Genomic DNA, 12540 nt, shown 5'->3' on the forward strand with positions numbered 1-12540 from the left:
CATGATATGAGAACGTTATTAATACTAAATCAGGGCTAACTAGAGAGTAGGGTGACCATACGTTGAAAATTTAATTAAAAATTATTGTTTTATATTTATATTATAAGTTATTGTTATGTGGTGTAATTTTATAATCAGTAATACAATTTTATTGGTATTTTTATTGAATATTACATTTAACAGATACTCAACCTGAAGAGTGATTTCAATACTGCTATCATGTTTTTGAGTTTAATATGTATATAAATAAACAAAATAAGTAAGAAAGTGATATTTTACATTTTCCTCAACAAATTAAATTAAAAAAAAAAGTGTAATTTCACATGGTCACCCTATTATTTTTCTCACCAATACTAAGTCGATGTGCGTCCACATTTTTGACCGAGTGTACAAATAGTAGAAAGAATTTTGTGTATGCAATACCTGCTTTAGTTTTCCCTATCATAAAAATGGGGCCGCAGGATTACTAGGAACTACTAGGTATATAAAATGTTTTCCTTTTATGTTGACACGTCGCGCATTTACAAAAATATATTTTTTCGATATTATCGGTATTTCATTTTGTAATATCAATTTTTGCCCCAATACCAGTATTACTGGTATTGCAATCCCTAGTTCTTGTAATGCCCTCTGTATGATCTGCTGATGTCTCTCGTGTTGATCTGCCTGTGTATGCCCGTGTGTTTCTGCCTCGATGTGTCTCCAGAATCTGCCCCGATGTGATCAAGTTTCACAGATTTTATATTGATCTTTCGAGAGATCTAGCGAACCGCAGATAAGGATGTTTATGAATTAATTTCATCGCTGCTTGAATACTCATCCAAAATGTGTTAACGTCTTAAGATAAAAAACGGTCTAGATGGCTACTTCGGCGATCGATAAGTAAGGAGTCCAAAGTTTTTCGCGCATCTTCTCATACAAATTGTTGTTTTTATTGACGATGATATAAGGTGGTTAACTTATCAGTAACCACGGACTTTGAGGAACAACGGTAATATACGCAGGGTCAAACGAATTGTCTGTGAAATACTTCCTATTATTGACGCTGGTCTTTTGATGTATCTAGATCTCTCTTGCGTTGTGTGATGTGTGATCTTAGCTCATAACAGTTTTAATAATTATGAAGTGTAAGAAATTTCTTATTTCGTTTTTCAAGTGGTCATAGTGATGACATCTAAGTGTGACTAATGGTGCTGCTGGTCGAATACCTCAACAATATTTAAATTTATTAGAATTATGTCAATGACGTAAAAATGATCTATGCTATCGTACAAGATCTTGACTAATCTTGACTATGCTATAAAGTTTAATTACTCTTATCTCTCCTAGTTTTTCACTTAATTATAGCAGCATTTTAGGCAATATCATATTAATGTTCAAATACTTGTTAGTCTATTCTCTATTCTAAAAAAATTTTAGTGACTGAAAAATATAACGTTTTACGTTTACGGGTAATGTGTATTTATTCGAAATTTTTGCTCGTCATTTGTAATGAGTCACACTTTTATTATCGAACAAACCGTGACAACTTTTTGTGCTTATCTGTTTTATACTTATTTCAGTTTGGTGTTTTTGTGATATTTTTATATGCATATTACTTTTTTGTATTATGTTTGTCTTTGCATCCAACGTGCAAAACGATTAAAATAATTCACATGAATATTTTTTGACGAAATAAAATGATAACTCACGACTTACAGCATCATATAGAGTCAAACACCTTTATAATATTATTATATTCGCGAGATGAATATTTGGCCACTGCGACCTCACTTAGTGTTGCGGATTCATCAATTAACACATGATGTTATTTTTGGGAAAAAATTTATGCTTAAAACACTATTGAGTGATCTAAAATATACGCTAGAAACTATAATATTATTCTCATTCATTGAGATGCTACTTTTCTTTATTTTCGAAGATTTTATTTACTTTTTAGCTAGCCTACAAATAATTTAAGATTTTTTTTATACAGACACGATTTACAATAATAATGGTCCATTTGTTTTTTAACATGTAACATCGTATTAAACAATTAACACTTATGTCTCAAAAAACCATATACGAACCAAAAGATATTATTAAAACGATATTTGTTATTCTTGCTTCCACATAAAAATTGACAAGTTTTGAAGACTGCTCTATAGAATGAAATCATAAATATTGACTCTTTATAACACTGCGAAACGCATCATTGACTGTAACTAGTCAGCAAAGGCTTAAAATTAAAATTACTATTTCAAATTGTCAAAATAATAATACATACATACATATAATATTTTGCATCTAAAAGATCCGCAAAATTTGTATGATTTTTCATATATTCATTCATTGTAAAAAATATAATTTAAAAAAACGCAGCCAGGTCATGAACTATTATGAATGAAATCGTTTATTTGAAGTACATTTTGATGTAACAATAAAACTTGTATTATTAATATATGTTTTGTATTTCCGTATCACCAGTAAATTGCTGCAATTTTAGGTCAAATTGACAATATAATTTTATACATAATTTATATCGTATAATATAAAATAAATAGCTACAAATATATACTTGAATAAAATTAAAACTGTCTATTTCAATTTCTTCTTTATAATTTTTTTTGTCTCTTATAACTACTTTTGCATAAAGGTAAAACTCTAAAATACACAATTATTGTTAAAGTTAATCTATAATTTTAAAGGTATTATAATATATTATATAAAATACTGTTAATAGATTATTTTATTACTATGTTTATTACTAATATTACAAATTTTAAAATAAAATTATCAGGGCATATACATTTTTTTCAAGAAACCAGCTACCTATTATATTCGTTTTTATAGTAATAATAAATATAAAAAAAATTACAAAAGTTCTTAACCTTTTTACTAATCGGTATATAAAATAATTGTTATGTTCCTAACTTTCTTCATATGAAATTTAAAAAAGTAGGAATATTAAAAAATAAAAAATACGATACAAAAATACGATCTCCAAGTTACACCGTTTTGCTTTTCTTATTAAATTGCATTTAATAAAATACTGCATTATTATATATCGACGAACGGAAATTATCAACTAGTTATTTGCTATATACATACATAGATTATTGATTTTATTAGTATAAAATTCCTTATATAAAAACACGGTATTTTGCGTTTGTCACCAAATGATTACGTAAAACTGAGAGTCAATTTAAAATGTATTATATATAACATTAAAATAATTATGGTAGCGTCATGCGAAATATGAATAGTACTACATTTTACGTTAGTGTTTCTGAGAAGAAAAATAAGACAGCTCAAGATTTTATCATTATTAAGTCATTATTTTAAGTTTAATAAATACTTAAATATTAGTATTACTGGCTTTAATTTTGTCCAAGATTGTGCTATTCCATGTATAGCATGGTAAAGTTTTGATAAGATCAGCCCGGTAAAGCCGTTTCATTGATGATATAATTACTTGGTCCATGGGTTGAATTAACTTGTAACATGAAGCAGTAAAAATCTCACTACCATAAGACCATCGTTCGTTTTCAATATATGAAGGACAATTTTATATTAACAATACTGCTTCCTGAGGCTAACCTTTACTTTTTAAAAAATCTCTCATTCCGGAATCCATTACGTTTTGAATCATTCTTCGAAGATCTATCTATCTACCCACGCTCTTTTTTGGTTATAATAATCAACAGGATTTTTTTTATTTCAGTTCTCTTGAATGATCTATTTTTTTTTGCTTTTCCAATCACTAAGAGTGTCATTTTATGAGTTTCAGTTGTATTTCCGCAGCACATGTATCTATTACGCTCTTTAGAAGATATTGAAAATGCAAATTTATCTAAAAACATAACATTTAATCCGCGGCGGGATAATTTAGTGTACTTTATATAATACCTATGTATTATATAAGTAATATATTAGTTGCTTATTTCAAATTATTTTTAAAGCTTTGTTGCCTGTAAAGTTGCAAGCAAGTTTAGTCTCAATGCGTAATAACAATAAAAGTAAATACAAAAAACACATGAGGTAGCAGCTAGCCGTAATAAAACATACTGTATTTTTTATGTTCTGATTTTCTCAACAAAAAATATATAATTCTACTGAAGAATCCAACAGACAAATTTTCATTGTATTTTATTATCAATTAAATAAATACTATAATTGCTTTTTATTTTTTTCAGATGGCGAGGAAGTGTATATAAGCTGGTTTGGAGGGAGTTGCTTACATATCTTGCGTTATATTACTCAATAAATTTTGTCTATCGATATGCACTCAACGATAGCCAACAGAGGTGAGTCCATTTATATTTTTTTATCCTTTTTCTTATAAATACCACTACTTGAACGTATAAAAAAGTAATACGCAATTCTTGATTTAATAAAATAAACAATTAATACTCACTAGGCTATTATTATTTTTCTAGTGAAGTAGATATTATCACGATATTATATTATACAAGAAAAAAATACATTTAGAAGGAATGCGAAAGCAATTACTGCTTTGGCATTCAACAATAATTATATATTTTGCTGCTTATTACTTTTTTTAATCCGATAATAGCGTACGTATTAAAGGGCATGTTTTTTCTAATTACAACTATAGATATACATATTATTTTTTTCTATATTTATTTTGAACGCGTATCAGATCTTAATAAATCTCAAAAGATTGTTTTTGTATTACTGTTTAATGTGTTCTATGTTCATTATAATATTGGCAACACTTTTATTAACCATATATATTTTAAATCTGGACAGTTAAACGTAAAGCGTCATCATGGTGTAATGTAATATTAACCCAGATATGACCAAAAAAAATTGCTTTCTTAAAATTTTATTTTGATCAAAGAATTTGCTTTATAAATACATATATCAAATTAGTATAGAAATTATTAAAAAAATTAATAACCATTAGTTTTCCGGAAAAGTGCTGTCCTACCTGTGGGTCAGTTGGCAATGGGGTATTAAAAATAATAAATAAATCAAGACATTTCATATATTACAACATATTTAATAATTGTTACAAAATTTTAAATATCAAACAAATTATGATTTTTTTGTATGTCAAATGTGCAAACCAATATCACATTCTCTACACCCTTTCGTACATCTAGTTTGTTTTGGCTTAATTATAATTAGATGGTTTATTCTATTGTAGCGCATGTCGATATTCTTTTTGTATTTACTCGTCCTTTTACAAGTTGTGAATTTTTTCCATAACGTTCTATAAAGTTGGTTACAATTCGTATACGGAAATCTGTCAGACATTTTGTTTTGCCGTATCAAAAATATGTGTAAAATTGGAAAAATACCATTTTTTCTTCTTATAGATATTTAATACAAACTAATGTTCTGATCAGCACCACCCATGAATTTATTGTAGTGATTAAAGATATTTGGCTGAGATACATTTATTAATTTACGATCGTTTTGAGAATACCTTCGGATTGAATGTTCGGGTAAGGTTTTGATGCTATTGGTCGTTATTGATACTACCGTGCTGTCGTTCCATTTCATTATACAAATTTTAATATCATGAGTAGTAATGGTACCATATGTTTTTATTCCTCATTTACAAAGTACAAACATCAAAGGTAGGTTATTAAAGAAATTGTCAAAATAAAAATCATATGAAAGATTTGCTTTAGTAGATTTGATATATACATACATACCCCATAGCATCAAGTCACAAATGTTTATATTTTGGGTTAATTTTACTTGGTTCTATCAACACAATATAGCCGTTATCCATGGTATGGTTCGATCCAATAATATCTCATAGTTTGTAGCCATATTCTGCAGGTTTAGATTTTATAAATTGTTTACAGCCATGTTTTCCATAATATTCTACCATCGCTTCATCTACACAATAGTGCTCATTGTGTGGCAAAAAAGCTAAGAAATTTATATTTATTGGTTCAAAAAATAAGCCTTTTTGTAATTTAAAATTATCGCAACAATACAGATTAGACAATATGAATTCGAATCTATTACGTGTCATGGACTTTGATAGCAAATCATTAAGTTTCTATATTTGTATGGAACACATAACCACTGAGAAGCGAAATTCCAATGAAAGTTTTCATTTCTTTTTCCGAAATTTTCACAAAAACTGTATTTTTTCGGGAAGCATACTTATTTTTTTCATTGACAAATAATTGAATCATAAAACTAGCAATAAATAAAAAAAAAATATTCATCGGACTTGAATTATTATTTACATATTGCATATTTGGCCCTTTTTCTTATGTAGGTTCTATATCAGTTAATTTCCATTCAATTATATTTTTATGTTTTCTTGTTGATTTGGTTCTCTCGTAAATAATATATAGAGGTACGTTAAAATCACTATCCACTTTCACTAAAATTGTTTCTGATCACCAGTTCACCTTCAGACAATAGTTGGCCGGAAGGAAGATTATTTATTGTGTTTTCATCTTCATTTCTTCACATTTATTTATTGGAGGCAGTATATTAATTGTAATTTTATCCTGATTTGCATTTTCTCTCTTGTGTAATTTGATATTACTAAAAAATAAAAAATCACTTTCTCACTATCCTACGTGTAGGACAGCGATGTTTAGTACCAATTTACTACAATAACAAAATATCAATAAACAAAAAACTTCATCACAACTTTAACGGACGACAAACAATAACGAACTGAACAAAATTCCGAATTTTATTGTTTAGATTATATTACTATACCCTTTTTATGGGTTCATTCACGTTTTGACTTATGTTGAAGTCTGTGAAGTAGTGATATTTAAAAATACTGTGCAAATATACCTTTATTTCTTTTTTATGTTTGATTAAGACAGTATATTTAATTACAGTTGAATTTTGTGCTTTTCAGTATCGATAAAAAAATATTTCTCATAGTTCTGTGACTTTATATACTTGTGGTTAATTCCTAAGCATTTGATGTGTATTTTTATCATTCAAAAATGTTTCCGTCACAGTAAAATTTACAATGGAGAATGTTGTACGTAGATTTAGAAAACAGTACTCGGATACGAGTAGATTGTTTGTAGTTCATATGTGCTCTATACATATTAAAGTAAAATTAACCGATTTTAACCAGCGTTTCTCCATAGAAGTTAATGCAAAAAATATTTTTTTATACATAATACATGGGTCTATATTTTTTTTTAATTAAATAATATAAACATTTACACAATTAAGTAGAAACTAAAACTTGTATTAATGTTATAGGTAATACAAAATATAAAATAAGTCACTTTAAACTAAATTATTTTTAAATCAGATTAATAGATATTATATTAATATGTATTTTTTTTATATTTATTTGACATAAAAACTCTTTTACATTCCCAACTTTTAATTTTTCTTTTTTTTTTCAAATAAAAATAACTATTTTTTTCTTATTTTAGTAGCAAATTAAATTTTTTGTAGCTTAAATTTTTATGTAATGTCGGTTCAATAAAATAGTAAAACGTTGAAGGTTCTAAACCAAAAAACCAAAAAACATAAAAAACATTAAAACAATAAATTTAAGTTATAATGGTCATTTAGGACAAATGTGCTTCTAATGTTTTATCTTTTATAAAAAAACTTTTAGTAGTTCTAGCTATGAAAAATAAAAAAGTGAAAGAGAAGTTAATTGAGTTTAAATAGCATATTAATATCAATATCAAAATGTAAATGTACATAATAAAATAGATACAGTCATAAAGCTACATTTTAGATTAGAAAATAAACAGTCTTATTGATTAGCCCATAAAAAGCAGAAGTGTTTTATTAAACTTTCTTACGAATATGTTAATTATATACCTAAAAGCTTAAAAATCTATATCTATTGCTATATCTGCAATGATTTTAATTAATCAGAAACAGTATAATTAAATATAACTTTTGAGTATTTCATCAGTATTATTAATAAAATTTGTGGAACGTATAAAAGAGATTATTTATGATAGAAACTTTAAAATTTATGTTAGAAATAAGATTTATTGTAAATGAAGGCTATAAACCTTTGCTTCGCAATTCACCATCCACATACTTATATTAGTATTGCAAAATTGTGTATTAGTGTCTCGTCAAAAACCAGCGTGTATAATTGGTTCGAATATCGTATCAGGTGTATCTCGACACAATGAAAATTGGTCGGCTGGCACTTATGTTGACACACATAAATTATTTGCTCTTCTGTTTGAACAATTGCTTTGAGCTCGAGACTACTTCTACTCGCACACTATTTGCCTTTTAACGGTTCTTGGCTCTCGATGTCTCGAGGGAAGCCCGTTTCGGGTCCGTCCTTGGGGCAAAAAGTAAAACAAAAGTAAGAAGATGAACGTACGAAGGAGACGCCGTTATGTCACGACGATTCGATAAAGAAACATAGAAGTTGTCGAAAAATTAAAAGTGGAAACTGCGACGACCGTGACAACTTTCTTGCTGCTGCTGCATTACCAATGACACACATGACTCATACATATGTATGTATATACAATTATACATATATGACGCTTAATCTTGGAAATTCTTCTCTCTTGTATATTGCGAGGATTCATTTCATATTATGAAAACCACGTACTCATTAATTTGTGCATACGTGTACAAAGATGAGGCTGACCGAACGTCACAGATTTTCTGAGAATGTCTTGCATTTGTAAATGAAACGGAAAAAGGATGTTTGTCAATGTATGAGTATCTTAAACTCTTTATTAAGTAAATACAGTGTACTCTCGATTATTCGGGTACGGATTAATTGGTGTGCAAAATATGAAATATATCTATTATTATATCATAGATGGATAATGATCTTTGAATATTGGTTTAAAACCAAATTGATTCCTGAATGAAAGAATTTTTCAAAATTGAGGGTTGCCAACAGAAAGTTAATATATAATGTTCCTTCTCATCCGGATGAAAGCATATTGAAAACGAACTATGGTCTTTTGGTTGAAAGATTTTTACTGTCTAATGTTACAGGCTTAAATCAACCCATGGGTTTAAGTGTTATATCGTCAATGAAACGGCTTTAACGTATTAGTATATTCAAAATTTTTGCCGTGGATGTTTTGATCAATTTCTGGAAAAATGGATGCTATACTTGAAATAGAACAATCTTGGTCAAAAGTAAACCATGTAACACTTATTCGATCGTTGAGAATGATTTTTCTAACTGTGAAAACAGACGTATTGGATTCTGAAGAAACTGAGGGATTTAAAATATGCAGATCAAGGAAAACATTTAAATGCTTTTAAAATGTCCACCGGGAAAACACCGAGAAGTGGTTTGATTGCGTTTCAAATGATCTGGGTTTTCAGGATACTAACAACTACAATAGTCACAAGTCGGCACTGACTTATGTTGATATTACACAGTGGCGTAGCTAGGGTATGTGCCGCCCCCCCATACATTTTTTGCAGGGTCATAAAATCAGCATTTATTAAAATAATAAATTGGTTATTATTAAGCTCTTGTTATTCGTGGATTTATATATGTTGTAGTGCATTCAGGGTTATGAACCACACTAGACGATCCCATCGCGAATATGCCGCCCCCAAGCAAGTACCACCCGGGGCGGCCCGCCCCCTCCGCCCCCCTATAGCTACGTCACTGATACTACATCGCCCAAAGGGGATCGGAATACACCAATATAAAAGTTCTTAGTAAAAATCGTACTGATTTTCAAAAATTATTGAATGATTCTGTATTGTAAATATAATTTAGATATTTTTAAACCAAATATAAATTAGTGATTTCGATTTTCCGTGCCCTTCCTCCCCAGCATTATCTCAGACAATCAAGAGTATACTGTAATATTTAAACTATATTGTATATTTAACACATTCAAGAAGATGAGCACAAGAAAAAAAAACTTTGCGTATTATTACATATAGATCAGTATTCTATATAATAACTATTTTATATTTTTTTTCATAGCTATCGAAAGATACTTTGAATTTGTTAAAACGTGAATTATAAATATTAACTATAATAATTTATTTTATTTTTTAAACAAGAAAAATGTATTACTACAACCTAAATTAATGTCTTTAAATGTTAAATTTTATTGACAATTTATCCAAATTAATATTTAAAATATGTTATAAACATAAATAAAACTTTTTGACTAAATCATATTGCAGATTATTTATTGTTTTAAGTGATTTTTTGCAATTATCTTTCCTGATATCCAACTTTATAAATCAATAAAAAATAAGTTTGTGATAAAACTAGGCATATCATATGGTGCAGATGATAAGGTTAAAACATGAGTTTGTTTTAATGAGTCATGAAAAGGTATTCTTAGACCGAAACTGTTTTTTTAGTACACATTTATCTTTAACATTGTAACGCAAAGATTTTATATATGTATTTTACATATATACAATCTACATATGTTTATCTTAAAAATATTTTTTATTTAAATTATTATCATATTGATTGTTTTATGCAACATAAATATGTTTTGGACTTTTTAAAATATTCTTCGACTATCAATAAAATTCTATCAAATTCAACCTTTTGGAATATCTTGAAATATTCTTTATTACAAGAATATCAATATGTATAATACTATCGTATAAAAATACGCCATCTGATTCTGTCCCTAGTAACAGTGTGTATTTTTCAGGATATTCGAGAAGATCATGCAGTACTGCAACTCCCAAAGCGAAAGCATACCGATGTCTTTTGCTCTAAGTTTCTATGTCGCTTTCATAGTAAAGCGATGGTGGGAGCAGTACAAATTGCTGCCATGGCCTGATAACCTAGCGTTGTACGTCAGCGCGGCCATTCCTGGAACGGTGAGTCCAAAACTAACTTATACATATGTATCCATGAATAAAAATTATGTAATCTAATGATATGTCCAAATTTACCTCTTCTCTGTATCATAAGATTTTCAAGTAGTAGATACACACTTACAATTGTCAGAATATTGCATTATTACAATAAAATATTCTTTTAATTGTCTCGCTAAATCCTTATTTCGACAGATTGTCCTAAGAACATTATTATTCCTTTGTATTCACCATAAAATTATTTTTATTTATAGTATTTAAACAAGTATTACCTTACGTAAGGTAATTCAAAAAAAGGATTTTTATAACATCTTCTCAACTGATGCATATGCATACAATATATATTTAAAGTTCATATAATAATTAATGTGTGGCAATGTATTATTAGAGATTTATCTATTTACATTTACCATAATTCCCATCCTACATTATTCTTATAATATTTTGAAAGTAAATATCAGATACGACATTTTTACATGATGTTATCAGAAGTAATTAAATATAAAAATAAGATTATGCAGACTCGTTATGTTAAGTTATAGAAAGATTTTAAATGCCTTAAAATATTTATATTATAAGTGCAACAGGTAAAATATGAATCAAAATAAAATTATCTCTAGCTAATGAAAGTTGTGACTTATACATATGTACATATATTATGTATATAATATATGTATTGCACATATTTTTGCGTGATTCATTTATAATTTTACAGAACTTGACTTGTCGAGGAAAATATGAACTAAAAAGTAATTGACTTATAAAAGTTTTAGCATATTCACGTTTTACGGTCATATTTATATTTAATAAATATATACTACTTTTTGTATAAAAAATTTGATGTTTATTTTTTAACTATTTAAATATATTTTTTATATAAATAATATTTTGAAAAGACATAAAAAATAAAATAATGTGACATGCTGAATAGCACGTTTTTTCTTGTTGAACTGCAATTTTTCAAGAATTAAATTTATATAAAATAAGGATGAAAACGTTTTAAACCTTATTTATATAATTTATCTTATATGATAAATAAGGTAATGTTTATAAATAATTTGATATTTATTTAAATATTGTATCATCTTTATAATAATATAATACCAGTATGATTACTATTTTGTTTATATTATGGTTTCTTTACTGTATGTGTAGCTAGCTGTGTTAATAATTCAATTATAAAACCAATTTATCGCGCAGTGTAGTTTTTCTGATATAAAAAAATATTATTTCAATAATTAAAAATGTAGCTTTAGGCAAAAATAAGGGTTTTTCTATCGTGTTATTCGAATGATTTTAATGTTTAAAAATATATTTTAAATTAACTTTGCAAAATAAATAATTAAAATAGTGTACTTGACACATAAAAATAAACGCAAAAATATGAATGTACTAAAATAATTTTAATAAATACCTTCATTATCAAAAGTTAATGTTTGTTACATATGTATAAATGGTAGATTTGAGAGATTCATAAATATAATAACCTTCGATAATCATAATTCTTGTATTATAATATTCTATAACTTATAGGTACTAGCATGGTTTTATTTTTATATTTAATTCTGATCACAAACGTTTCTTATCAATTTTTTCAATGAAAATGAGTATATGCAATTCTAGGGAGATTAATTTTATATTACTTGCATCGGTTTTAAAATATTATCTAAAAGCATTTTGCTTCGGTAAAAAAATGGCTTAAGATACAACACAAGTAATATGTTGAATAAACGTTACTAAATTAACAGTATTCTAATTAAAACCACGCTA

At 27.3% G+C, this 12540-nt stretch overlaps 1 protein-coding gene across 1 annotated transcript in view; it reads left to right on the forward strand.

Moving 5' to 3' along the window:
- The window catches only part of Best2 (bestrophin 2), an 85461-nt gene that overhangs the window by 31829 nt on the left and 41092 nt on the right, over positions 1 to 12540 (forward strand). The window contains exons 2-3 of the mRNA XM_088187440.1: positions 4176 to 4286; positions 10602 to 10773. Coding sequence (XP_088043566.1) covers positions 4176 to 4286; positions 10602 to 10773 — 283 coding nt within the window. The remainder of the gene's footprint in view (positions 1 to 4175; positions 4287 to 10601; positions 10774 to 12540) is intronic.

The sequence above is a fragment of the Plectrocnemia conspersa genome, unplaced genomic scaffold (assembly GCF_051122295.1).
Source record: "Plectrocnemia conspersa isolate PC_06_02 unplaced genomic scaffold, ASM5112229v1 ptg000006l, whole genome shotgun sequence".
NCBI lineage: Eukaryota > Metazoa > Arthropoda > Insecta > Trichoptera > Polycentropodidae > Plectrocnemia > Plectrocnemia conspersa.